The sequence below is a fragment of the Caretta caretta genome, chromosome 8 (assembly GCF_965140235.1).
Source record: "Caretta caretta isolate rCarCar2 chromosome 8, rCarCar1.hap1, whole genome shotgun sequence".
NCBI classification, from domain to species: domain Eukaryota; kingdom Metazoa; phylum Chordata; order Testudines; family Cheloniidae; genus Caretta; species Caretta caretta.
In genome coordinates, this window is record NC_134213.1 from 74,605,503 (window position 1) to 74,632,485 (window position 26,983).

At 46.3% G+C, this 26,983-nt stretch overlaps 1 protein-coding gene across 1 annotated transcript in view; it reads left to right on the forward strand.

Annotated features, from left to right (window-relative positions):
* The window catches only part of ABCA4 (ATP binding cassette subfamily A member 4), a 116,389-nt gene that overhangs the window by 63,592 nt on the left and 25,814 nt on the right, over positions 1 to 26,983 (forward strand). The window contains exons 19-35 of the mRNA XM_048862192.2: positions 2,891 to 3,115; positions 6,141 to 6,318; positions 7,196 to 7,327; positions 8,114 to 8,253; positions 9,134 to 9,271; positions 10,334 to 10,527; positions 11,389 to 11,479; positions 11,805 to 12,010; positions 12,436 to 12,484; positions 13,611 to 13,855; positions 14,302 to 14,426; positions 16,180 to 16,278; positions 17,476 to 17,665; positions 18,205 to 18,299; positions 20,210 to 20,242; positions 25,815 to 25,920; positions 26,036 to 26,110. Coding sequence (XP_048718149.2) covers positions 2,891 to 3,115; positions 6,141 to 6,318; positions 7,196 to 7,327; positions 8,114 to 8,253; positions 9,134 to 9,271; positions 10,334 to 10,527; positions 11,389 to 11,479; positions 11,805 to 12,010; positions 12,436 to 12,484; positions 13,611 to 13,855; positions 14,302 to 14,426; positions 16,180 to 16,278; positions 17,476 to 17,665; positions 18,205 to 18,299; positions 20,210 to 20,242; positions 25,815 to 25,920; positions 26,036 to 26,110 — 2,321 coding nt within the window. The remainder of the gene's footprint in view (positions 1 to 2,890; positions 3,116 to 6,140; positions 6,319 to 7,195; positions 7,328 to 8,113; positions 8,254 to 9,133; positions 9,272 to 10,333; positions 10,528 to 11,388; positions 11,480 to 11,804; positions 12,011 to 12,435; positions 12,485 to 13,610; positions 13,856 to 14,301; positions 14,427 to 16,179; positions 16,279 to 17,475; positions 17,666 to 18,204; positions 18,300 to 20,209; positions 20,243 to 25,814; positions 25,921 to 26,035; positions 26,111 to 26,983) is intronic.

Here is a 26,983-nt window from a genome sequence, read left to right on the forward strand (position 1 = left end):
GCAACATTGATCTCCTTAAAGGGGATTTACATTGTGGTATGTTCTGAACTGAATAAACAGCTTTCCCACTAGCCTCACTGTGAGGGGAATTCAGAATTACAGAGGTTGGCCTGGATATTTTTTTTTAACAATTTCTGAATTTTATTTTTAGTACAAATTTAGATCTTAGGTGGATACAGTCTCATCATGGGCATAAACTCCATCAATTTTCTGAAGGGCAGTGTGCTCCCTCTGGTTTTGGAGGCCATGCTTATAGCCAGCAAAAATGGCTTTGGACCACAGTCTCCCAGACATGGTGTCTTCCTGAAGTCCTGCTCCCAGCAGGCCCCTGCGCCTTCGACCCAAGATGCTAGAGTCCATTCTCTGTCTCTGCTTCGTTGCACCCATCAGCCAAAGAGGCACTGGGTGCAGGGGAGCGAACTACATTGTATATAGGTGTGGAGGGAGATTTTCAAAGGCACAAATAGGAGGTGGGCCATGCATTTCCCTTTGGCTCCTTTGAAAACTCCACACTTATAGCATAGAGTCACTTAGAGGGTTTTAGCATTTAGCACATACCTTTGGGATGCCCCTCAATACTAATAGAAAAATATTTTTACTTTGAGTGTTCGTAATGCCCCATAAGTGCTGTATTTTCTGCCAGGTGTGCCTAGGAGAGGGGTAGACAGGGAGCCTTTAAACTCTAAAGTCTTCTGGTATAGGTTTCTTTATAGCACTTTTCAAATTGTTCAAGTGAAGTGTTACTGCCTAAATGAAATCTGAGCATTTGCCCCAAGCAGCAGTTCATTTTCCAGGATCAAAATTATTTTGAAAAAATTGACACGTCATAATTATGGATGATGAATTACATGTAGTAATCTGGAGAACCTAGTGCTGCTCTTGGCTAGAGGGAAAGGATATTATCTCAGGTAACCTTAGGACAGGCCCTTACTGGATCACAAGAATTCAGTCTGTCATAACTCACCCCCTCCTCTTTTCTAGAGAAGGTAAAACTGAAAAGATCTTAGATCTCTGAGGAATCGCTCCATGGGAAGCACATAATAGTTCATCTATTTGAAGGACTAGGGTCCTTTAGTTCTTCAGCTTATTAAATTAGCTTCTCCCACAGCCCTGCCACATCTGGGTCACAAGGGCAACAATTATAATGAACAATTATATCTTTCTTCCTTTAGAGAAACTGTCATGCACTGGGAAAAACATGGGGGGGGGGGGGAGGAAAACGCTAGGAAATCCAAGAGCAAATAAGGCTATGTCTACACTTAGAGCTAGGGGTGTGATTTCTAGCTTGAGCAGACATACTCACACTAGTGCTTATCGAGCTAGCATACTAAAAATAGCAGTGTCACTGGAGTAACACGGTCAGTGGCGAGCGGCAGCATGGTCGAGCTGCCCAAAATATGCACCCACAGGGTCCGGGTAGCGTTGTGCTCAGAGCAGCTAAGTCGCTACTGCAGCTACACTATTTTTTGCTCACTAGCTTGATGAGAGCTGGTGTGAATATGTCTATTTGAGCTAAGAATCACACCTCTAGCTCCAAGTGTAGACATAGCCAGAGGCCTGGTTTACAATAGGAAATAAGGAAAAATCCACACTGCTGAGTGATGCAGTTAAACCGACCTAACCCCAGTGTAGACAGCGCCAGTGGGAGAATTCTCCCATCAACCTAGCTTCCACTTCTCAGGGACATGACCTACCTACACCAACAGTAGAAGCCCACCCATGGTGTGGTAGCATCTTCAATGAAGTGCTGCAGTGTTTTAAGTGTAGACAAGCCCTAAAATGCTAAATCAACCTGATACATTTTAAAACTAAGTAGTTGTACCCGTGTATTCCCATGGCAATTAAGTTGCTTAGGGTATGTCTCTACTGCAGCCAGGAGCGTGCCTCCCAGCATGGGCAGACAGGCCTGAGATAGCTGCGCTCAGGCCAGCACCCTAAAAATAGCAGTGTGGACATTGCAGCATGGCAGCAGTCTGGGCTAGCCATCTGAGCTCAGACCCAATGGGTCAGGCGGGCTTGTACTCGGTGGCTAGTCCAAGCCACCACCCATGCCACAACATCCACACTGCTATTTTTAGTGTGCAGAGTTAGCACAAGACTGTTTACCTGGGCTGGGAGGTGCGCCTCCAGCTACTGTGAAACCTGCTTATGGGGTCTAATTGTGTACCACTCAACTCCGTTAGAGTTTTTCCATTGCCTTTAATCGGAACAGGATTGGGCAAAACTAAACTCTGATATAATGAAAATTTAGGTATAGACTGATAGTTCCAGATCATTTCAATGTATTGCAAAACAGTGAACCTCTCCTTCTAGCTACGTTGTGGGGGGGAAAACCCATCAGAGGACACACTGTTCTTGCTTCCCTTGTCCCCCCTCCACATAAATTCATGTAACTGCTTTCCTTCCTAGAGATATGATCGAAGCACATGATTGGGAACTGCATGCTAACTCTTTCACTCTGCCCTTGGTTACATCACTTAACCTCCGGATCCCCACCTGCAAAATAGGGATCTAACAGGGAGGGGTTTCTGAAGAATATAGTCTGCAGTTACCAACACAGTCAGTGCATATCAGACCTTATGCTTTAGGACATAAACTAGCCCACTAAGCACCTGGGATTAGGAAGAAACTTCCGCCATGGAATTGAAAAGATGTCAGTCTTGCCTCTGTAGTACCTGGTCTTGAGTACTTGGAAGAGAGGATATTAGGCTAGGTGGATCATTAGTCTGATAGGTCAGAGTGCAATTGCTATGTTCCTAATGTCACTGAAAGTCTTTGATGATGAATAATGCTAAGAGCTAAGTACTGTTGTAATTTATTACTATCTCACTTCTCCCAATACATCTCCAGAGATGATGGTAATCTTTAAATTAACTTTTGGTTAATGTAGAAAAAAGTCCCAGGAAAGAAGGCAGTCCAGCCTGGAAGGCCCCAGGAGAGGAAAAGACTGCAATCATGAGGGAGGAAGCAGATGAGCCTGAAAAGGTGGAAGAACAGAGTGACAACCAGAGGGAGAAGGATGGTAAAGAATCCAAATGTAAACACAAAAGAAAAAAAGAGCGCGCCAAGCAGGGGAAGCCTAAGGCAGAGGCAAAGGACAAAGATGAAATGACTAGTAAGGAGAGAGAGAGAGAGAGCAACCTGAGTAACCATGACACTTTGTGAGAAACGTTTTAATCCCCAGGTACTTCGCAGAAGACCAGAATTGTGTACATGTGAGAAACAAGAGAAGCACTCCATGTTGGAGCATAGACCTGAGCCCTTATTTCTGAGAAAGCACAGCTGCCCACAAACCAGCAGTGATGGGTTGTATAGCCTATCCTGTGCTTGTTAGCTCCGATCTGCCACCAAGTCAGTGCTGTCCCAGGAGAGCGGGCAATGGTACTGCTGCTGGCAGCCCTCCACTGGGGTGCAGCTTTAATTTCTGCCAGGGACTCCACAGGTGCTCTGCCTCAAGAACTTTCTCAGGAGATGTGTTGAAACACCCAGCCACTGCACTGTTGCTCCTTGTGGTCCACAGCCACTTACCCTTTGGGCTGCTATGGCTACCTCTGGAGGAGAGTGTTCTACCATAAAGGCTCTACAGCTGGGTCTCTTCCAGTGGAAACCCATACTGTCTGTTCTTACAGCATGTTAGTACCCTTGCTAAGTGACACCTGAGGGACACACATGCTGGCTTGCTCGGGTTAAATTGTGGCCATGACTTTAATACCAAGACTTGAGAGAGATGAGCCAAGATAAAGGCAAAAAATTCTCCCAAAACCCATCCTGCAGCAGGCCCTATGTATGTAGGGGAATGGCTGGTTCCAAAGGGATATATGTGAATTGTTCTGTCTCTACGGTGTGATGCTGACATTAGCTCCCATCTAAACATTCCTGAATAAGACCTGGTTGGTATTCAAGGGCCAGTGCCACCTTCTGTGGGGAGACAGATGAGCTTTCTGCATGTGGTCCCCAGAGGGATCCATGGCAGCAAGCTGGTGATTGCACAGCAGATTCCACCACCACAGACAGCTAAGGGCTCAGCTCTCAGACTCTCTTGAAAAGCTAGAGGTAAAACTGGGGTCATGAGAGCTCATCCTCATGTAGGTATTGATGACCTGCATTCAGAGTGAATGGAAACAGGACAGTGCTTCAAAAGGAACAAGCCGGGCAAGGGGCAAAGGTCATTTTAGCAAATCTGCTTCTAGTACCTCTTTATCTTTGCTTTGCTCTGCTCATCAGCTCCCAAGTTCCAGCAGCTCTGAAACTGCAGTAGCAGGGGCTTTGCCTGTCACTAAAGGGAACAGCCTGCATTCCCCATTTTTGGCATGAGGTCTCCAGCCAGCTACATAGTAACTGGTGTGTGTGAACAGTACACAATAAAACAATCGCAAAGTTCAATTCAAAGTTCTACTTACCAGTAGGAGGGGCAGGGGCACTCTCAGTGGGATTCAGAGCTGGCATGAGTGGGTGTAACTGGAGTTGGACAGTGGTGCAAAGGATAGATGAACTAGCAATAAGCCAATCCAGTTCAAGACAGCAGGGCACAGTCTAATGACTGGCATGAGATAAATCTGCCTTAGCTGGTGAACTTCAGGCAGTTTGCACTAAGCCCTCATCTACATTCCCAACAAACAACACAATGTTATCAACATCCACCTGTAGAGTCAGGAGAATGACCAGTCCTTAGCCCCACGGGAAAGCCAGCAGAGCAGAGGCATCAGGATGGCCACAAAAAAGGTGCAGAGTTTGGGGATAGACCCTCACAACACATGCATTAGCCTGAGTCCAGGAGTTTTACAGGCAAACGAGAAACGAACTCATGTCAAATGTAAGACTTGTGGTGGGAACTTGACCAATGTTCCCTGCAGATCAAGAAGAGTCAGGCTGCTGGAATCTGTGTGTGCGTGCTCCTGTCTTAGCATTCAAACACGCACCAGGTACTCCAGGGTGTTTGGACTCAATCCAGTGAAGTACTGAGAGCCCTCGACTCCCTCGTGGTGCAAGACCCAAAGAAATGGTCTGCTGTGTCTTGTATTACAAAGCTGCACAGTCCAGTCCTGTGATTGTAGCTGCTCTGCGGTGCCCAATAGACCCACCCTGCCACTTGGTGCTTCTCTGCTAGCTTTGTTTAGAATGGTAGACCCATGGGAGTTGCTGATGGAGACGGGGCTCACCAACAGGATTGGCCACACCCAGGCAGCCTGGACTGCACCTCAGTACAGCCCTTCTGGGGGCTGAAAAGTGAAGTAAATCACAATTGCAGAATAACCCTCCCTGCAAATCCTTAAATGCGTTATGTAAATAGAAGTGCACAGGGTCTGTAGCATAAATATTCTCAACTCCTATCATTTGTCTTCATGTTTAATTTCCTTCAGATGGTCTTTGCTTTGCCTAGAACTTCATGGTGAAGTTTAAAATTATGCTTTTGTGATCCCTAGAGGAAATTCACCCCTGTGCAGAGCTCATCTTAAGTGGTACCTAGATCTTGGGCTGGCCCTCTGCCCAGTGTGAATTTCACCCCACTAGGATTAAAAGGAAGCTTTATTAAAGGTTCACGAGGTATCTACATATCACAACCAGCATAGATCCAGATTGGGGTGTGGGAGTTTTTAAAGCGTCAGTGGATAAATTGTAACCGATACTTGCAATCCCCCATAACACAAGTCCGACCCCAGATGTACAGTACCTTCCCTCTTAACTTGTGTAAATTTGATTTTAAACATTAACTTTAATAAAAAAAATTTAACAGCCTAGAAAAATAAAAGAAAAGGGACATCTGGGCTGATGACTTGACTGGCTTAGCTGGAAATATAGCTCCATCTCCAGGCTGGTTTAATCTCCCAGCACACAGACAGACAATGAAACCTAAACAATGTCTTTCTGTCACATATGAACAAACACAAAACACAGTCACCTTCATCTGCCTGAGTGAGTTGTGTCTCCACAAATCCTCTCATATACCCAGGTAAATAAGGAATAACTCTATGGATGTCAATAAATCTACCCCAGTTCAAAACTGGTATGAGGGGACAACTGGGACCTGGGACTTTGTGCTGTAGTTTACACTGTGATTGTGCTGCTGTAAGCAATGATGTGCTGAGAGCTGTGGCCAGAGTGTGGCTCTAACTCCCTTTTCATTCTTGATTCCTTTCAAGTAAACACCTTTTTTGAACCTGAGCCTCCAGACCTGATCCCGGGTGTGTGTGCGCAGAACCTGGTGAAGATTTTTGCAGGCAGGCCCAAGCCAGCAGTGGATGGCATGAATGTTACTTTCTATGAGGGCCAAATCACAGCCTTCCTCGGCCACAATGGAGCTGGAAAGACAACCACCATGTAAGTGTTTGAAGAAGCTCTGGCTGTGCAAATCCAGGGCATTGCCCTGCTGCTCTGACCCTGAGTTCTGTAGAGCAGCAGGCTGATCTTTCCATTCTCCTAGCTTCTCTCTTCCCTAGCTACCACCTCTGCAACTAGCACGTAAGGACAGGTTGTCCCCATGTAGGGACATGCTGACTATAGAAAAGGGAGAGCATGAAATACACGACAATCCAATTTAAAACGGCCCTAAAAAGCCTGGGGTTACATGTGTTTTCTGTTTGTACCCAGCAGGTAATACCAAATCCACACATTAGTGATCTACCATACAGTCTCCAACTCCTTTCAATCTACAGCAAAGCAGAGTGCAGGTCAGGAGGGCAGGGTAGCCCTTGTATAACCCACGGGCAGCACTGTTACATGACGGCATTCAAGGCTTCGAACCATTATTCTGGATCTCTGCCACAGGGAGACTCATTCTAGGTCATGTATAGTCAGGGCTGGGGAAACTTGCCTGGAGAACTGGTTTGAAAAGTACAAGTTCAGGTTAACTTGACTTAAACACCGTTCCGCCAGCCAACAAGGACCAGATCAAACTCTTGTGCAAACCAAGTTTGGAGTCAGTTTTCTAGCCTAGGTGAGGACCATATAGACAATTGATACCAAACCCAGAACCACACACTAGCAGAGTTACTGTACGCATTCCCAGGGTCTCACTTGTGTATTTTATTAGGACTAGATTTAGATGTGTCCATGCTTCCCAGTGGGATTGTGTTTCAGCAACCACCGGAATAAGAAGTCGTCATGTGCCACCTAGTGGCCCATGAAAGAAGTGTCTCTGCATATGTGAAACCTAAGGACTGTCCATTTGCTTTTTTTTCTTGTGTTGTTTGACCAGATCAATCCTAACAGGCTTGTTCCCACCCACATCTGGAACTGTCCTGGTTGGTGGCAAGGACATCCAGATGCATATGGACTCGATTCGGCAGAGTTTAGGCATGTGTCCTCAGTACAACATCTTGTTTAATCAGTAAGTGCCATCTGATGCCATACTCAAGAACTGAGCCCCTTCCACCCTGTCTGGATGTTTGGGATGTCCCCGAAGCCCATGTTGTTTCTCTGTGCTCTTCTGGCAGTACATGTAACTCAGACAGAATCCTCCTTCCTTCTTCTCCTGTCAGTATTTCTGAAGGACAGATACTATTTTACCCTTTCTACAATCCCCAAGAGGAGACACATGGGGGGTGGAGGGCATGCAGGTCATGTGCCCCCCTCTCCCCCCAGATTTGTTGCTTGGTTTGTACTGATAATGCTCACATGGACTGAGCACGCTCAGTAACACTGCTGAAGCTGGCTGCCCACATTTTATTCCCCCCTCTCTCCCCACTATTGGCAGGCATGGGTCATCTGGGAATCCCCTACTTGCACTGGCTGGGCCCAAAGTTATTACTCAGGGGAAATAAGTGTTCCTGACATAGGTACTGCATTGTGGTAGGGCTTGGGAGGGACTTAACATGAGAATCAAAGCACACAATAATCCAGGGCCCAGTTCCTCAAAATCCTGGCAGTAGGCTGTGCTGATGGTTGGGGGTGCCATTTTGGAAAGATGGTAGGTGGGTAGGCAGAGAAGCAGCAAGTGCAAGGAAGGTCAGGGTGATCCTGAGGAGTTGCAGGCCAGCCAATGTTGGCGCATGTAAGGGACAAACTGGTTCCTCTCCTCAAAGGGGGTAATGCTATAATGAACTGACTGATGTTGGATCATGCAACCTGGTTCTTCATTTAAACTGTCTCCATGTCTTCCTGTCTGATTTCTCAGCCTCACTGTAGCAGAGCACATCTTGTTTTATGCCCAGCTGAAAGGGAGGTCTCGAGAGGAAGCTGTGTTGGAGATGGAGATGATGCTGGAAGATATAGGTCTCCCCCATAAAAGAAATGAAGAGGCTCAAAACTTGTCAGGTGCCCAAGGATTTGTTCTCAAAATCTTCTGCACCGTTTTTGTTCTATTACCATTTTAGTTCCATGGGGACAAATTCTGCCAATGATTCACACTAAGTAGTCCCTTACCTCTTGAGTAGTGAATTGGAGCCCCATGAATTTCAATGGGCTTGCTCAAGCAGTGTGGGTGGCAGAATTTGTCCATAAGGCATCAGCTGTGAGTGTACCTGTGATGTATAAAACTTACTTTAATGATGCTGAATAAAAATATATATTTAAATACAAAAATATGTGTTCTCTTAACAACATAACGCAACCTCCACCACTATTCTGTGATAATAGTCCAAAATGCAACACCTTCCCATACTGCTGCTTCAGTGTCCTGGGTGAATACCCTAGAATAATGTAATATTTTTATAAGGGCTGTTCATGTCATTTAAAAGGTAAAACTGTATGTAGTACAGTGTCAAGGAGAGGCAGCATGTGGGTGTAGTGATGGATACACCTATAAATGTCCAGAGTTGCAGGTTGGGTTAGATAAGTACTCAGGAGTTCTTATACTTCACTGATCTCTAGGTTCTGCAAATGTGGGCCGACAATATCATGAAAACAAACTTTCTTAGACCATCTCTAGAACTTCCTGCTTTGGCTCCAAGCTAGAACCAGAAAATGCAGACACTGCATGAAAATGAAAAGTAATGAAAAAATTAAGCTAAATTTTTGGAACTACAGCAAAAATGTGTGTATTTGTTCAAGTTCTGGGCCAAGGTTCAGGAGTGAGAGTGGTTCTTATTTTACCTGGTCTCTCTCCAGCAGACACAATCAGCCATCTATCATCACATGCTGCAATGTGTGCTGCTCTTCCTTCTCACTCCCACAGTTGTGTCCTTGCACTCTTTAGGTGGCATGCAGAGAAAGCTATCTGTTGCCATTGCCTTTGTTGGTGAAGCAAAGGTGGTCGTCTTGGATGAGCCCACCTCTGGAGTAGATCCATATTCCAGGAGGTCTATCTGGGATCTTCTACTGAAGTATCGCTCAGGTAACACGCTCCAGAGACTAAATCACTTTTTAAGCCCTTTCACAAATAAGCATGTCTGTTGCATAAGCTTTCATTAAAGTAAAGGGTATGAACATGCACAAACAGGTTACACGAGTGGTAAATTCACGTAAGCCACTTGTCTCATGACCTGGGGGTTTACGGTGGAGGTCAGAAAAGCTAGAGATATGATATAGCAACTTAATGTTACAAGGAGAGAGCAGACTAAACTGTGCTCAGAGGGCCCAGTTCTGCTAATCTAAGTCACACAGAGTAGAGTCATACTAGGCAAATGATCTAATTTATTTCAGTGGGACTCCTTAACAGTGTGAGGCACGACTCAGTGAGAGTAAGTGAGACAGAGCTGGGCCCAGAGCCGAACAGGTTTGGAAAAGTTTAGGTATCCTGCTGCTTGCACTTACAACTGCTACAGTAAGGAAGAGCTTCAGCTTCTTTCTGAACCTATCAAATGCCTCACTCCTGTTTTAAAAAAAAAAATGAAGCTGTTCATTTCTGAGGATGAGTGCTGGAGAGATTTCTCATCAATGGGCCCAATTCTGTCACTCTTATTCATTGTGAGTAGTACTTTACTCTGTGACTAGCTCCATTCAGTGTGAGCTTCTTCCCACCCTGGGTTAGCCAGCCCCTAGTTCCTTGTCAGCTTCTCCTTTTATGGATGCTCAAGCTAATATGTGTTAAACTATCGAGACATGTTCAGTTATGTAACATATGTTCTGCAAAGTCATCCTGGGATGCAGCTGGCGGTGCTGTTATGAGTGTCGCATGCTCATGGGCCTCACTGGGAGTTTGCCTGCTCATGTGGGAGCATCTGTCACTTCTGCAGCTCTTTGTTTTTAATTTGCGCACTTGCCATCTTGCCTGCATCGCCACTATTTGCCATGAATAAGGCCCAACCCTATAGGATCAACTCGTGATGAAATCTTTGGCTCTTATTCCTGGGAATGTCTTTCAGAAGTTCTATATTAATCCCTGTAATCCACATACAGCCCTGATTGTACTGAAGGAACAATACCTTGCAGAGCATCTCTGTATTCCTTCTCCTAGGCAGAACCATCATCCTCTCTACGCATCACATGGATGAGGCAGACATCCTTGGAGACCGGGTGGCCATCATTTCCCAAGGAAAATTGTTCTGCTCAGGCTCTCCTGTCTTCCTAAAGAACTGCTTTGGATCTGGCTTCTATCTCACCTTGGTTCGCAAGATGAAAAACACCCAAGGGGGAGGAGAATGGGGTTCAGTAAGTTCTCTTCTCCCTCGTTGCACAAGCAGTCTTCAAATATTCATTCACTGCAACAGATCAGAACCTGAGTAGCTGCTGTTTGTTGCTGTGGACAAAGGTGACTGTACAGTAAATGGTGTATCCTAGGGAATAAGGCAATGAAAACATGAAATTAGAGGACTATTTAGGGATTTAAATATTCACCTCTTAACAGAGCTTTTCCAGTTTTATGAATGTATATGCCTTAGGGCAGAGGGCTTTTCAAAGGCACAAATGGCAATTGGGCAGCCAGTTCTGGAGGCTGATGCCTATATGAAAATCTCTCCCCGCCCCACTTACATTGAACATCTCCCTGTGGAGTCTCACTTGTCCAAGCATGAGTCCTTCTGCAATACACTAGATGTGATCATGTCTCCCTAGAGCAGGTAACTCAGGAACTATGGCTGCCTGCCACTTAGTCCTGGCAAAAGCAGTTCTCCAGCAACTCAGATAAGAGGGATCTGGATTGTTTTTCATCCTGTAGGTCCCAGTTTGTAAACCCCACTACATCATAGTGTCTGTATGTATGGCCATTGTTCATTCAACTTCCCCAAGTAAATGCACGTAATTTAGAATTCCATGTGGTTACCACATGCATGGTGGTGTGATGCAATGCTTGTGTGAAATTTAATTTTTGTATGTCTTTTATGCTAGTCCTCAGACTGCAAGTCTGAGTGTGATATGTTCAAGATGTTTCAGCTAAGACAAATTTCTTACTGCCCTGAAGCTGTGTAAAAGCTGATGAAACAATCCCTGAAGATAACACTCTTACACACTAGCTTGCATGCATTATATGCATCTGAAGCACTTAACATCCTCTTTCTTACTTATCTGTACTAGCACTCCCCTAGCTGTGGATCTCAGTGCTCATGTTCCTGTTCCAGGTGTGCACCTAAAGATACAGCGGAAGGTCCCGAGCGAGAACTGGATGGTAAGAATTGGGATCATTCATCTTGTCCAAGACCTATTCTTCTGAAACATGGCTGTTTCTCCTAGTGTACTGCCACTTAAATCTTAGAGAACCCTGCTTTTGAGATTCCCTTTGTCAGCATTGTCTCAAATGCGTGTATTTTACTGTCACCTGGAAATCGCTAAGGCTTCTTGGTGGTTTTGCTTACCTTTCTGTGACAAACCGCTTGTCTGAGACATCTTCTAAGATCTTGGGCTCAGACTGTAAAGTGGAAGCTTGGGTCTTCCTTGACTGTAGACTAATAGTTTCAAACTCATTTTCTGAACACTGTTCTGACTCTTTACAGGGGATGTGAATGAGCTTACAGAACTTATTCATCATCATGTTCCAGAAGCAAAGTTAATTGAAAGTATTGGTCAGGAACTCATCTACCTTTTGCCCAGTAAAGACTTTAAACAGCGAGCTTACGCCAGTCTCTTCAGAGAATTGGAAGAAACCCTAGCTGACTTGGGACTCAGCAGTTTTGGGATATCGGACACTCCGCTTGAAGAGGTAATGGATGCTTTGAAATATTTGTCAGTCCTTCCAGAAATCCTTTTGGGAGATCTCAAGTTCCAAAACATGGCGCCATAGTAATCCCCTCAAAACCTAGAAAAACCAAGTAATGTCCATTGTAACACAGCAGATCTTTAGAGATGGGAATTCAGAAATAATTCAAACCTGGATGCCCATCAGATCTGTTTATAAATGGACCATGACTTGTTAGCCTCAAATGTTCCTCGCTTTTTATCTCTGTTTCTCTGCTTCCCCACACCTTTTTGCTTCCCAAGCAAATGCTAGCGGATCTTTGATTCTGTAGTTAGCAGCAGTACCCAGAGTTATTTGCAAATGTCATTTTAGAGGATGATGTCTAGCATCTCACAAGCAGGATGACTCCAAAGGTCTTACTAACCAAGAGGTGTGCATGTCTTTGGCAGGTTTTCCTGAAGGTCACAGCAGATGCTGACCCTGGATCACAGAATGCAGGTAGATCATAGAATCATAGAATATAAGGGTTGGAAGGGACCCCAGAAGGTCATCTAGTCCAACCCCCTGCTCGAAGCAGGACCAAATCCCAGTTAAATCATCCCAGCCAGGGCTTTGTCAAGCCTGACCTTAAAAACCTCTAAGGAAGGAGATTCTACCACCTCCCTAGGTAACGCATTCCAGTGTTTCACCACCCTCTTAGTGAAAAAGTTTTTCCTAATATCCAATCTAAACCTCCCCCACTGCAACTTGAGACCATTACTCCTCGTTCTGTCATCTGCTACCATTGAGAACAGTCTAGAGCCATCCTCTTTGGAACCCCCTTTCAGGTAGTTGAAAGCAGCTATCAAATCCCCCCTCATTCTTCTCTTCTGCAGGCTAAACAATCCCAGCTCCCTCAGCCTCTCCTCATAACTCATGTGTTCCAGACCCCTAATCATTTTTGTTGCCCTTCGCTGGACTCTCTCCAATTTATCCACATCCTTCTTGAAGTGTGGGGCCCAAAACTGGACACAGTACTCCAGATGAGGCCTCACCAATGTCAAATAGAGGGGATATCCATGATATTCAGTGTCTGATGCTCTTTTCTTGGACATTCTGCATTCTGATAGCCTATTAAGAACGAGAGTAATAGCTTCCAGTCCCATATGTCTTTCTGTTAATTATATAGCTGATCAGCAAGTGATGCTGATTTTGGGTTTGATCCATTATCCGAGAAGTCAATAGAAGTCAGATTTCCATTTTTGCTGGATCAGATCCTTAACCACAAAATCCATTCTCAAGTCTCTAAAGTATAAGTGGTTTTGGCATCCAGCACTCTGCTGTCTATCAGTATGTTCACCAGAGACTTGATTAACTCATCCATAGTGTTGAAAAAAGGGAATGGAATAGAGGACTAAGGCTGCAGTAACCAGCCTGCCTGGTACCAGTCGATGGAGCAGCATTGCAATGGTTGTAATGCAAAACAATGTAGCTGACAGGAATATATAGGTTTGGGAATATCTGCTTCCACCGGGCTAAACTTCTAAAGGAGCTTACCCAGCAATGATGAACAAGGTTGAAATAGCCTCTCAGCCCCTCCTCCTAGGGAGTAATGCACATGATCACTTCAATTCCCAAAACTTAGGAGGTGCTCAAGAAAATGGCTTCACTCTCAGAAAAACCTGCATTGAGCAAAAAGAGAAGGCTGAACAACCCCCTTTGGAGACCAATGGAGCCTCTCGAACACCTGCAGGCCGAACAGGGGATGGGAGTGAAGGCAAAGGGTCCCGGCAGAATAAAGGTTCTCAGCTTGTCCGTCAGCAAATCAAAGCACTGCTCATCAAACGGTTCCACCGTGCTACCCGTAGCCATAAGGACTTCCTTGCTCAGGTACCACTCGTTCCTTCATCACTGTCACTGAGTCTTGCCTAAAGAGTCCTCAGCACTAGTGGCCACAGGGATACCTCCATCAAAAGCAAGGGTGGTGATGATGACAGGTGCCAATGTCCTTGTGAAGGCTGTTCCAATTAATATCCCAGATGTTCTGCATCTGACACTCAAGCACATGTACACACACTATAGACTCTCTCTCTCTGCAATTTGCCTCCTCCAAAATGTTTTGCTTTGATTGAGACTGTCCCTGATATAGTCCATGTTGGTAAAAACCAGCACTATGGCAGCTCTGGCTGCTGGTAGTGCTGGGAATGAAATGGTGGTGTCTGAGAACAGAAGTAGGCCTGATCCATGTGCTCTTGCTGTCCCTCCTTTGTGTATGTGTGTTCTGAGCTGTACGCAAATGTTATTGCACATTGTGATGTTTTTCCTGTTCCCTGCAGATTGTTCTCCCAGCTACTTTTGTGTTGTTAGCTCTAATACTTACAGTTATTATCCCTCCATTTGGAGAATATCCCAGCTTAATACTACATCCTTGGATCTATGGATACCAGATTACTTTCTTCAGGTGAGAGGAATCGTTTTTTAAACTAGATCTCCCATCCCCTTTCCTCCTTAGCATTTAGGACTGCTGGGTTATATCTGCTGTTTCTTGGGCCTTATTCCCCTCTGACTTATCCCAGAATAGTTCATTAACATGAAATTAGCATGAGTGGAGAATCCAGCCCATTGTGTCTATTGTCTTACTGCAAAAGAATGGTTCTCAAACGTTTTCATATTGTGAATGGCCTATCTCCCAACCTCCATGTGCCAAATCTAGAGTTTGTGTTTAAAGTGTCCTGTTCCCCTCTAGTACCTGGTCCAATTAGAGTACTAAAGCCAACAACTTCCAACAAGTTATGGACTTGTTCCTTTAGCTCCAGTGGTAGATCTGTGCTTTGGTGCTGAGGGTTGCAGCTTCAAAACCTGCAGATGACGTATGGTGGGGGTTGTTATACTTAGTTATATGTACTATTTGGACAATGCTAAAGAGAAGATGAAAGTAAACTTGCTTTGATGTGAGGGGTGCTGCTGCTGCTTGGCTGTGTCCCTCCCATTTTGGTAGCTGCTGCTTTCCATTTCCTGGGCATAAGATTTTACATTTGTCAGTACTCAAATTCTGTTCATTAGCTGCCAAACCTCTAGGTCACTTGGCAGTTTGCCTGTGACTTCCCGTGTATTTACTACCCTTTGTGCTGTCCACAAATATGATCACAATTGAATTTACACCAAAGAAACATTTGGCAAAGATATAAAGTATGCATCATGCAGGGTGCAGAGAAACACATTTGTTTTTAGTTTATCAGGTGAAAAATGTTTCTTTTAACCGTAAGAGTCCTAGGCTGGACTATAACCATCAGAAAGCATCAGTACTTGAAGGCTGTAATGATTGTGAAGCATTTGTACAAAGTAGCTTAACTGATCCCCTAGTGGTGTGTGGAGCACAGTTTGAAAATCACTGGTATATAGCACCTGGCACCGGCAGCACGCTAATGTTGTTAGATACTTCGTTGACATGGTTAGAATTCTTTCTTTGGCCTCATCCTATTAAAAAGAGGGGATGTGATACTTGTCCTATGATTTCTCTGTGTTTGAGTTCCAGTATGACAGTTTATTCTGGGTGGGTCTGAGATGAAGATCAGCGTTCACTCGTGAGTGCGATGATCCCAAGCTTACAAAGGGGAGTGTGTATTTGTATTAAGTGTATGTTAAAATTGGTGGTTTGGTCTCAGGAAAAAAATGGCCATTTCTTTGACCTTTAAGCCCTCTTGGAATCTTTCTAAGGTTTGTGTACCATATCCTATTGAAGAGACTAGATTATCAGCATCTAAGAGGAGTCTGCCTAGAAGAAGCTATGTGTCTACCAGCAGCATATTAACGCCTAGGCCGACAAATTTGCAGGGGCAGCAAATTTATAATAGCAGCCAGAGGTTCGCGCCCTCCGCCTCCGCTCCAACTCCACCCATTCCCCGCCACCTCCTTGCTCCAAATCCCCGCCCCGGCCCCACCTCCTCTCCTGAGCGCACCGCGTTCCCCCCTCTTCTCCCTCCTTGGCAAAGCTGTTTTGCGCACAAACACTGGCAGGGAGCGGGGAGAAGCAGGACCTGGCCGTGCGCTCAGGGGAGTGGGGGGGGCAGCAATTATTTCACGGCCTTGGGCGGCAAAATCTTTAACCCGCCACTGGTGTCTAGCTGTGTGATGCTGTCACCAGCTGGTTTTGTGTATTCTACTTCTGCAGTCTGACAGGTTTTTATACAGTAAATCTTGTGCAATCTCCTTAGCAATGAGCAGCCTGGCAGTGAGCAGATGGTTTCCCTCACTGATGCCTTCCTGAATAAGCCAGGATTTGGAAATCGTTGCATGAAGGAAGAGCCTCTTCGGTAAGTCATTGGATATTCTCTCTTGAAGAAGAAATTGTCCCTTGTAAGATATAACCAGTGGTGTGTGGATACCACACTGAGAGTGATGTGGGCTAGCTTTTCACTGAAACACATGCTCCATGTTTAGTCCTGGTAATGATGTTTGGAGATGACAACAAATAGTGAGAAAATAATGCAATCAGACTAAGAACAAGTCACACTTTTATATATTTATAGATAAAAGACAGCAAAGGCGGCTACAGCAATTACTTAAGTGGAAAAGTAACTATTAGGGAAGTAACTGTGAATTTTTAACTGTTTGCTCTGAAAAAAATGTCAGTCACACTATGTGCCTTGACTCTTAAATTCTTCTCCCTCTCCCACCCTTTCTTTTCTTCCCCCTATGCCCCTGCATGTGTGTCCTTGTTGCCTGCACCCCTTCACTGTCCTTTCTCCTGCTGCCCACTGCCTGATTCCTTTCTCCTCTTTGGATGTTGCCAGCCCATTGGTGGTTCCTGTTTCATCTCCTTTCCTCTATATAGTGTAGCACGACTTAAAACTTAGGTCAATATAACAGCTGTGTTAAGGGGATCTGAAAAATTCATGCCCCTGCATACTGTAGCTGTGCTTACCTATCCTCTGGTGGAGATGCAGCTTGGCTGACAGAAGAATGTGTCTGTTGACCTAACTACCATCACTTGGGGAGTTGGTGTTCCTCCCCGTTCCGCTGCTGTAGGTTGCCTAGCTACAGGGCCGTGGTTAAACCACCAGGGTCCGTGTAGTGTAGGTATGACCTAAGTGAGAACAAGATGAAGCTCGAAGCATTGAGGATGGATGGGAGGTACAGTGTGATGAGAGAACAAGGGAGGAAGGATGGTCTTAGAATAGAGAGCTAGGAGAAAATGGTTAAAGTCTTGGCTCTGCCACCGATTTAATGTGTGTCAATGGGCAAATCACTTAACCTCACTGTTCCTCAGTTCCCCATCCGCAAAATGGGGACAATAACCTCACAGGTGTGGCATTTGAGTCACAGGTGTTTATCAAGCACTCTAAGGTTCTCTGACTGGGAGATACTCTTCTCATTGGTAATGACACACTGCAGGGGAGGAGTGCAAAAGGAACAAACATCTCAACTACAGTGGCATTTTTTCATGTGTTTATGATCTCTGGTGAGCTATATGACGGCGCTGTTAAGAGATACTGTGTTCCTCTGTACAGGGACTACCCATGCAGTAATATGTCAACTGCCTGGAGCATACCACCTATTCCTCCGAACGTAACCAACCTGTTTCTGACCCACAAATGGAGCCCTGATGACCCTTCTCCCTCCTGCAGCTGCAGCACTCGCAAGAAGCTCGCTATGCTCCCGGAATGCCCGGCGGGAGCTGGAGGCCTTCCTCCCGCACAGGTACCGTGCAACGGCCACATACACCTCTAAAGCCACCCCAGTCAGTTGGGCGATGAGATTATGTGATAAATAAACTACACTGCCTGTTTTTGTAGGGAAGAAGGTGCTTATCCAGCAAAATATGTGTGTGTGAATCATTTAGTAAACAGCACTGCGTTAGGTATGGAAGAGATGGGAAATACATTTTCCCCTGCTCTGAGCCTGGATTCTGGATGACTGGGTAGAGTTAGCAAGCAGGTAAAGTTTCAGAGTGAATCCAGGATGGCTTGTTTCAAGCCTTGCAGACTTCTGTGGAACTTTCACATGATTTCCCCTCAAACCCCAGTGAAGCAGAGTTGACTCAAACCCAGGTGGAACTTTTTGGTTTCAGCGGTGTTGGGAATCCACACATATCAAAGCTAGATAAAAGTTACTTTCAGGTGAGATCCCGTGAACTAAAACCAACGGTGTGGTTTTTCCAGACAAACATCCACTTGATGGGCTTAGGGACTGTAACTGGTTGGTTTGCTCTAACTGGTTGAATTTTCTTTGCCTCCCAGAGAGTGCAGCGCAGCACAGAAATTCTTCAAGATCTCACCCACAGAAACATTTCTGATTTCCTGGTGAAAACTTATCCCAGTCTGATCAGAGAAAGGTAGGGGTCATTCTCGCTGAGAGGTTTCTATTTGCTTGTCACATTCCGCATAGAATACACATTTGTGATATCCTCAGTAGCAGTAATATGACATAGCACTTTATTCGCTCACAGTGTACAGCCATTAACCCTCACCAGCCTGGGAGGTAGATAAGGATTACTATCCTTCCTGGGTGGGATTAAACTGTACCAATATAAGCACTTTTATACCACTATAACTGCATCTACCCTAAGCAGCTTGTACTGTTTTAACTATACCTGTATGGCCAGAGCAGTACAACTTTTATGTGTGGACAAGCCCGTAGAGGCAGATCTGGGATTAGACTTCAAGGGTACATGTACTCTGCAGTGTAAGCCTTTCAAACTCAAGCTCAAATCTAACCCCGCCCCCCACTCCTTTCCATCTACACACAAATTGTATTAACCCAGATCCCAGGAGGGTCCAAGCCTGTGCCAAGCTGGGATCCAGGGATTCAAGCCCTATTGCTTTGCAGTGTGGACTCAGCCCCACTGGGCTTGCGCTCTTGACATCCACTGACCTTTTTTGTCCTCTGGACAGTGAAGTTTTCCCACACTGCATCACAAACAAAGGGGTAGAGTGGTCACATTTTGGGAGGGCACTAGGAAGACTTGGGATATGGGTGGTTGGACGTGGACCCACATAATGCAGTATAGACGCTGGAGACCCAGAGTTCAACAGTTCCTAACCTGGGGATATGAATGAGTGTGGGTGCTTAAGCCCTAGGTTAACAAACCCGGGGTCTGCTAACTTGAGTTCTACTAACTCTGGGCTTACATTGCAGTGTAGACATAACCCAAGAGTACCTGACTCCAAGGACATGTCTACACTGCAGTAAAAAACCTGCGGCACCGAGTGTCAGAGCCTGGGTCAGCTGAGTTGGGCTCATGGGGCTCAGGCTCTGAGGCTAAAAACTGCAGTTTAGCTGTTCAGGCTCGGGCTGGGACCAGGGTCTCCAGCCCCAGCCCAAATATCTACACTGCAGTTTTATAGTGCCACAGACTCAGCCCCATGAGCTTGAGCCCCAGCTGCGGTCACGCCACAAGTCTTTTATTACAGCACAGACATACCCCAAGATCAGAGTTCAGTCTGTGCTATCTTTCCAATACTCCCCGCACTGCTTGAAATGTCCTTGAGATTAACTATCCTAAGGTGTTGTTTTCTCACTAGCACCTGCCCTCCTTAGGAGACACCATGAACTCTTGTGATGTGTTGGTATAAACCATTTCGATGTTGATTCAAGATAGAGCCAGAACAGCACCGCTGTGTGTGACCTTACAAATCGTTTGCTCACCTCTGCTTAATCTGGAGATGCCTTCAGTCTCCATTCTTCCCTCTTCTGGCCCTTATCCTGGTATGAACCTTGGCAGCAATAAAAAAGCAAAAAGCCCACTCCAGAAAGTTTATGGACTCCTGATGATAAATCCCCATCTCAGTGTCATCAACACTCAGTATGCCCATAGAGGCCTCAGTTCAGCAGAGCACTTAAGTACATGTTTAATGTTCATCTGAGCCAGAGCAAGCCATTTAGGGTATGTGTATGCAACATTTTGGAACAAGCCTCCCGGCACTGGTCAACAGACTGGGGCTAATGGAGCTTCTGCTAAGTGCTCTAAGAATAGCTGAATAGACAGAGCTTTGAAGATGCACCAGGAGCTGGACCTTGGACTCTGAAGCCTGTCCCTCTCCCTAGGCTTCAGAGCCTGGGCTCCAGCCCCAGCTGCAGCTTCAAGGTGCTGTCTGTACAGCTGTTTTTAGAGCATGAGAGCAAGCCCTCCTAGCCTGAGTCAGTTAGCCAGGCTGGGAGGCTCACTCTCTCTCCTTCAAAATGCTGTGTAGACATACCCTTAGTTTGATCTGAAACGCTTCATAATCTCCTTTTCTGTTGCAGTTTGAAGAGTAAATACTGGGTCAATGAGCAAAGGTAGGAAACTGATTTATCAACTACAGTGGTAAATAAACAAAGCAGTGATTTTTCTGTTTAACTTTGGAACCTAAAAATGTTTCCCCGAATGGGAGAGGTGAATTGTGGCAGATAGCATAGGGTAGACAAAGGGGTGGCTACAGAAACTAGTATGCTGCATGAGTTAAGGATGGAGGTCATTGGGGAATTGACAGCAGCATTATTGTATTCAACTGGAGCTGCCCCCAGCAGCTGTGAAGGCCCTACGCACACAAGGAAACCAGCACCAGCTTCATTTTCTCCCAGGCCAGGTGCAACCTCATGTCTCTGACTCAGTGTGTTCCCATGCCATTTCCCTGCTCTGACTTTTTCTCATCCTATCCACCTATTGTTTCTCTCATTAACACCTCATGAATGCTTGAGATGCTCCCTTGCACTAAGTTAATGAGGTGTTAAGAAAACAATAGGTAATCAGAAAAGGAGTACTTGTGGCACCTTAGAGACTAACCAATTTATTTGAGCATGAGCTTTCGTGAGCTACAGCTCACTTCATCGAAAGCTCATGCTCAAATAAATTGGTTAGTCTCTAAGGTGCCACAAGTACTCCTTTTCTTTTTGCGAATACAGACTAACACGGCTGTTACTCTGAAATAGGTAATCAGGTGCTTCAGGTATCCATGCAGTTGGGTTATTATGTCTAAGAAAAGGGGGGAGCCAGAATTGAAATGGTCAAGTTTCTAAATTGTTTTGATCTATAGATTTCACAAGGTACAAATCACTATCCTTTTTTAACCGTGTTTGTCAGAATAATCCCATCACTTTAAAATCAATCTGGTTTTATCTACACTGGCAAGTTTCTGCGCAGTGAAGCAGCTTTCTGCGCTGTAACTCCTGAGGGGCACATGCTGCCAAGCCACTTCGTGCACAGAAACTGCGCAGTTGCAGCGCTGTAAAAAAACCACCCCGACGAGAGGCGTACGGCTTCCTGCGCCAGGGCTGCAGCACCGCAGTGCCAGTGCAGACACCCTGGTTGATTACAGCGCTGCGATTGGCCTCCGGGAGGTGTCCCACGATGCCTGTTCTCGCCTCTCTGGTCATCCGTTTGAACTCTACTGCCCTGCCCTCAGGTGACCATCCGTGAGCCCCACCCCTTAAATTCCTTCGGAATTTTGAAAGTCCCCTTCCTGTTTGCTCGGTGATGCGTGCAGTGGTCTCAGCGCATCTCTCCAGGTCACCATGCCTGCTCCACGCACCAGGCGATCCCCCACTTGGAGCAATGCCGAGCTGCTGGACTTCGTCAGCATTTGGGGAGAGGAGGACGTCCAGTCCCAGCTGCGCTCCAGCCATAGAAATTATGATAACTATGGACAGATTTCACGATGCATGACAGAAAGGGGCCATGACCAGGACACACTGCAGTGCAGGGTCAAAGTGAAGGAGCTGCAGAACACCTACCACAAGGCGTGGAAGGCAAACCGCTGCTACGGTGCTGTGCCCATGAGCTGCAGGTTCTACAAAGAGTTGGATGCGATACTCGGCAGCGACCCCACATCCACTGCGAAGACCACTGTGGATACTTTGGTGGCACGCATGCCAGTTGAGAGTGGCCCGAGCCAGGAGGAGGAAATCTTGGACAAGGATGTGGAAGGGGAGGGGGACCCAGAGGTAGAGGAGGTCTGACATGCATGCAGCCAGGAGCTCTTTTCTACTGCAGAGGAGGCTAGCCAGTCACAGCAAAGCACAAACAGGAGAGGAGGCCCCTGGTAAGTGTCCTTGATTTTGGCAATTGCTGAAGTGAATCGTTGGGGGAAGGAGGGTTGCAGAAAGTAGGTTTGTGTCTGTATGATGCGCGTACCACCACATGCCTAGTCTGAGCAGTGGAACAGGGTGTTAATTGACTCCCTCACTTCACGGAAATCTGCCTCCGAGATCTCCATGAAACTCTCAGGGAGATACTGGGCAATCCACTGCCGCAAGTTCTTTGGCAGAGCTTCTTTGTTTCTTGTCCCATTAAGGGTAACTTTCCCGTGCCACTCTACCATCACTGGGGCTGCGGGGATCATTGGGGCGCACAGGCAAGCCACATAAGGGCCAGGGCAGAAGCCACAGTCTTGGAGTAGACCCTTTCTTGATTCCCTGCTCACCCTCAGCACCAAGATATCTTCCATAATGAACACAACCTGTGGAAAATGTGGGGACAGGAATGATTATAAGCCCTCCCCTCCCCCACAGTGCTGGCTCTCCCCAAGAGCCGTATGCCCAGTGTACAGTACAGTCCTGGAACACTCATTTCCCCTGCCCCTGCAGTTACTCACCATTTTGGGGGTCTTGTGGCTCATGTGTGCTTGCCTGGGGTCAGCCGGTTAGTGATAGGTATGTGAATGTTTTAAATCACTGAAAGAAAAGGAGGACTTGTGGCACCTTAGAGACTGACCAATTTATTTGAGCATAAGCTTTCGTGAGCTACAGCTCACTTCATCGGATGCATTCAGTGGAAAATACAGTGGGGAGATTTATATACACAGAGAACATGAAACAATGGGTGTTACCATACACACTGTAACCAGAGTGATCACTTAATGTGAGCTATTACCAGCAGGAGAGCGGGACGGGGTGGGGGGGGACCTTTTGTAGTGATAATCAAGGTGGGCCATTTCCAGCAGTTGTCAGATGTTTTTGTCAACTACTGGAAATGGCTCACCTTGATTATCACTACAAAAGGTGTCCCCCGCTCTGCTGTTGGTAATAGCTCACATTAAGTGATCACTCTGGTTACAGTGTGTATGGTAACACCCATTGTTTCATGTTCTCTGTGTATATAAATCTCCCCACTGTATTTTCCACTGAATGCATCCGATGAAGTGAGCTGTAGCTCACGAAAGCTTATGCTCAAATAAATTGGTTAGTCTCTAAGGTGCCACAAGTCCTCCTTTTCTTTTTGCAAATACAGACTAACACGGCTGCTACTCTGAAACCTGTCATTAAATGACTGAGTTAGTGGTCTCTGTGTGGCAAATAATACTGCTTCTGTAAAACGTTGCATTTTGGCTTCACAGAGATGACCTTGGGAGCCCAGCCTCCCTCTCTGTTATCACGGGCTGAACGGCTGCACGGAATTAGAAGGTGGCCATGAAGAACTAAAGAGGACTTTCTGCATGATGTCATGATGCACTCCACGGCCGAAAAACAAAAACTGAAGGAGCAGCAAGAAGAGGGACTGAAAGGAGAACGCAGCGCGCCAGAATGAAGCCACCGAGCGGCTCTTAAATGTTATGGAGCATCAAGTGGACACGCTCCAGGCACTACTAGCACTGCAAACCGAGCAGCTCCGTGCCCGCCCTCCCCTGCAGCCGCTGTCGCAAAACTCTTTCCCATGCGCCCCTCCCCCCGACACCGTCAACGCACTTATCAACCTCCTGGCTCCAGTCTCTACCCGCTGCATTCCACTCCTCCCCCATCACAGTCCAGCCCTGCAGCCTCCCAGTACCCCCTGCGCTCAACACCGGTCCCTCCGCAGTTTAGCCCTGCTGAAGTACAGTACCCGCTGCACTGTATTCCAAAGGACAAAGTTGCATATGATACCTGGACATACACAAATCTTTAACCGTCCTGCGGCTGACCCTCCCTCCCCACATCCCCCACAGTGCTGATGTGTTTTTTTGTTTGTCTCTCTCCTATGGTGGTTGTTTTTTAATAAAAGAATTGTTTTGGTTTGAAAGCCATCTTATTCCATTAATTGGAAGCAAACGGCCCTGCAAAGCAACAGGCAATTTTCTTAAACCTTCACAGTGCAGCGTCTGCACCAATCACAATCACCTCCTAGCATTACAAGCACTGCATTCCCGAGCATAGCAACAAGTATTAGTGGCTTTCAGCTTCAAATTACTGCCTCAAGGCATCCCTGATCCTTATGGCCCCCTTGCTGCCCCCCTCTAATAGCCCCGGTCTTTGGCTGTTCAAATTCAGCCTCCAAGCACTGAGCCTCAGCAATCCAGCTGTGGTAAAAGTAAAATTGAACTCTTACTGGTACAGGGGTCGGCTCTCTCCCCCCGCACCATGCCCCCGGAAAGGGCGGGGCCTCAAGCAGAAGGGGCAGGGCTGGGGGTCAACATCCCCCAGCCAGCCCATCTGCGCTGCCTGGCCCGCACCACCCAGGGCTCCAGCGGCAATTTAAAGGGCCCAGGGGTCCGGCCGCTGCCACAGTAGCAGCAGTGGCAGCCGGAGCCCCAGGCCCTTTTAAATCGCCAGCCCCGGGGCAGCTGCTCCTTTGATTCCCTGCTTGCAGCTTGCTGAACAGGCCAGTGTTCTGAAAGATGCGTGAGTCATGCACCTTTCTGGACCAGCCTGCGTTAATGTCTGTGAAACACCCACGTTGATCTACAAGCGCCTGGAGAACCATTGAGAAATACCCCTTGCGATTAATGTGCTGGGTGGCTAGGTGGTCTGGTGCCAGAATTGGAATATGTGTGCCATCTATTTCCCCTCCACAGTTAGGGAGCCCATTTGTGCAAAGCCATTCACAATGTCATGCACATTGCCCAGAGTCATGGTCTTTCAGAGCAGGATGTGATTAATGGCCCTGTACACTTCCGTCTACATGAGCCCAATGGTCGACTTTTCCACTCCGAACTGGTTAGTGACCGATCGGTAGCAGTCTGGAGTTGCCAGCTTCCACAGTGCAATTGCCACACGCTTCTCCAACGACAGGGCAGCTCTCGTTCTCGTGTCCTTGCGCTGCAGGGCTGGGGCGAGTTCATCACGCAACCCCATGAATGTGGCTTTCCTCATCCGAAAGTTCTGCAGACACTGCTCATCATCCCAGACATGCATCACGATGTGATCCCACCACTTGGTGCTTGTTTCCTGAGCCCAAAAGCTGGGTTCCACTGTAGTCAACACCATCGTGAATGCCACAAGCAATTTCATGTCATAGCTACTACGCATGGCGAGATCAGTGTCGCACTCCTCTTGCCTTTGTAGTTTAAGGAATAACTCCACTGCCACTCCTGACGTGTTAGTCAGAGTGAGCAGCATATTGGTCAACAGTGCAGGATCCATTCCTGCAGACCGAAGAGGCAGAGCATGCAGTACACAAACCATTGAAAGATGGTGCCAAATGTCGACGGAAGCACAGGAATAGCTGGGATGCAAAGCAATGCATCATGGGGCATTGGGACAGGACCCAGGATGCCCTGAGACCCCCTCTGCCTTCGCACAACTCTTAGTGGCAGAAGAGGAAGAGATGCTGTTTTGGATAGCTGCCCAGAGTGTACCTCTCCGAGTACCGATGCAAACAACGCAAGTGTGAACACACTATTGCGTAGGCAGCTGACAGTGTGAACACACAACAGAGGTTTCCCTTCCCTTCCCTTCCCTTCCCTTCCCTCTCTGAACAGCAATGTAACTGCCAGTGATATAACTCTGACAGTGTAGACATACTTGCAAAATCTCTAAGAGCTATGTGGTTTGTTAGTGAATGGAGGCTTTTACACATAAATTATGTATCTAAAGCAAACATTTACTAAAGCAGCTTTTATTATTTCTGTTGACTAGAGAGATTTGGATCTATAATATAAGTATGCTCTTCTGCTAGGTATGGAGGAATTTCCATTGGAGGAAAACTCCCAGTCCTTCATGTCACTGGAGATCAAATTGTTGATTTTTTGAGAGATCTTGGCCAAATGATGAATATAACAGGGGTAAGCAGGAATATTTTGTCTGTTTATTAAAATACAGCAAGCAAATGTTGCAAATGTGTAGAACCAAAATCTCATTCTGCTGGCTGATTTTAGACTTTGTTTTCTTGACTTTTAGGGTCAAGCCGCGATGTCTGTTGCTAAAGAAATGTCTAATTTCCTTAAATACATGGAAACTGAAGACAACATTAAGGTATGTGGGGAGGATAGTCTGGAAACACACTGCTGTTTTGGAGCCAGATTCCACTCTGTAAGAACATTATTGTCCGTAGCTAAAAAGAGAGTTTAAATGTTATGCACGTTTCTTGTATGCAGTGTTGTAGCTGTGTTGGTCCTAGGATATTAGAGAGACAAGGTGGGTGAGGTAATATTTTTTATTGGACCAACTTCTGTTGCTAAGAGAGACAAGCTTTCAAGCTTATACACAGCTCTTCTTCAGGTCTGGGAAACCTATTTATTCAGAGTGGCACAGCTAACTACAAAGTGGAACAGTAGTTAATACATATTAGCACAAGTAGTTAATACATATTTCCAGGGACCACTTCACCTTGAATGGTTCCTTGAAATACATGCTAAACAATCTAAACGTGCTAAATGTGCTAAACAACCTGATCCACCTTGTATTAAGTTGTGACTCTCTCAGGTTATGACTATTCCACCCCCCTGAGAGACACAAGTTACGCCAGCATAAGCAGTAGTGTGCACAATGCTATGTAGCAGGAGAGCTTCTCCTGCCAACATAGCTTCCGCCGCTCATGGAGGTGGGTTTTTTATGCTGACAGGAGAGCTCTCTCCCATCAGCATAGAGCGCGCTGCGCCGCTGTAAGTGTAGACATGCCCTGAGTCAGGGGTGCGGCAGCACCCCCTGGTTTTAAGAGGTTTCCATCATATACAGGGTTCAGCACCCCCACTATAAAAATTGTTCCAGTGTGTCACTGCTCTGAGTAAGTTTCCCAGATCTGAAGAAGAGCTCTGTGAAAGCTCAAAAGCTTGTCTCTCTCACCAGCAGAAGTTGGTCCAATAAAATATATTACCTTACCCACCTTGACTCTGTAATGTCTGTTTC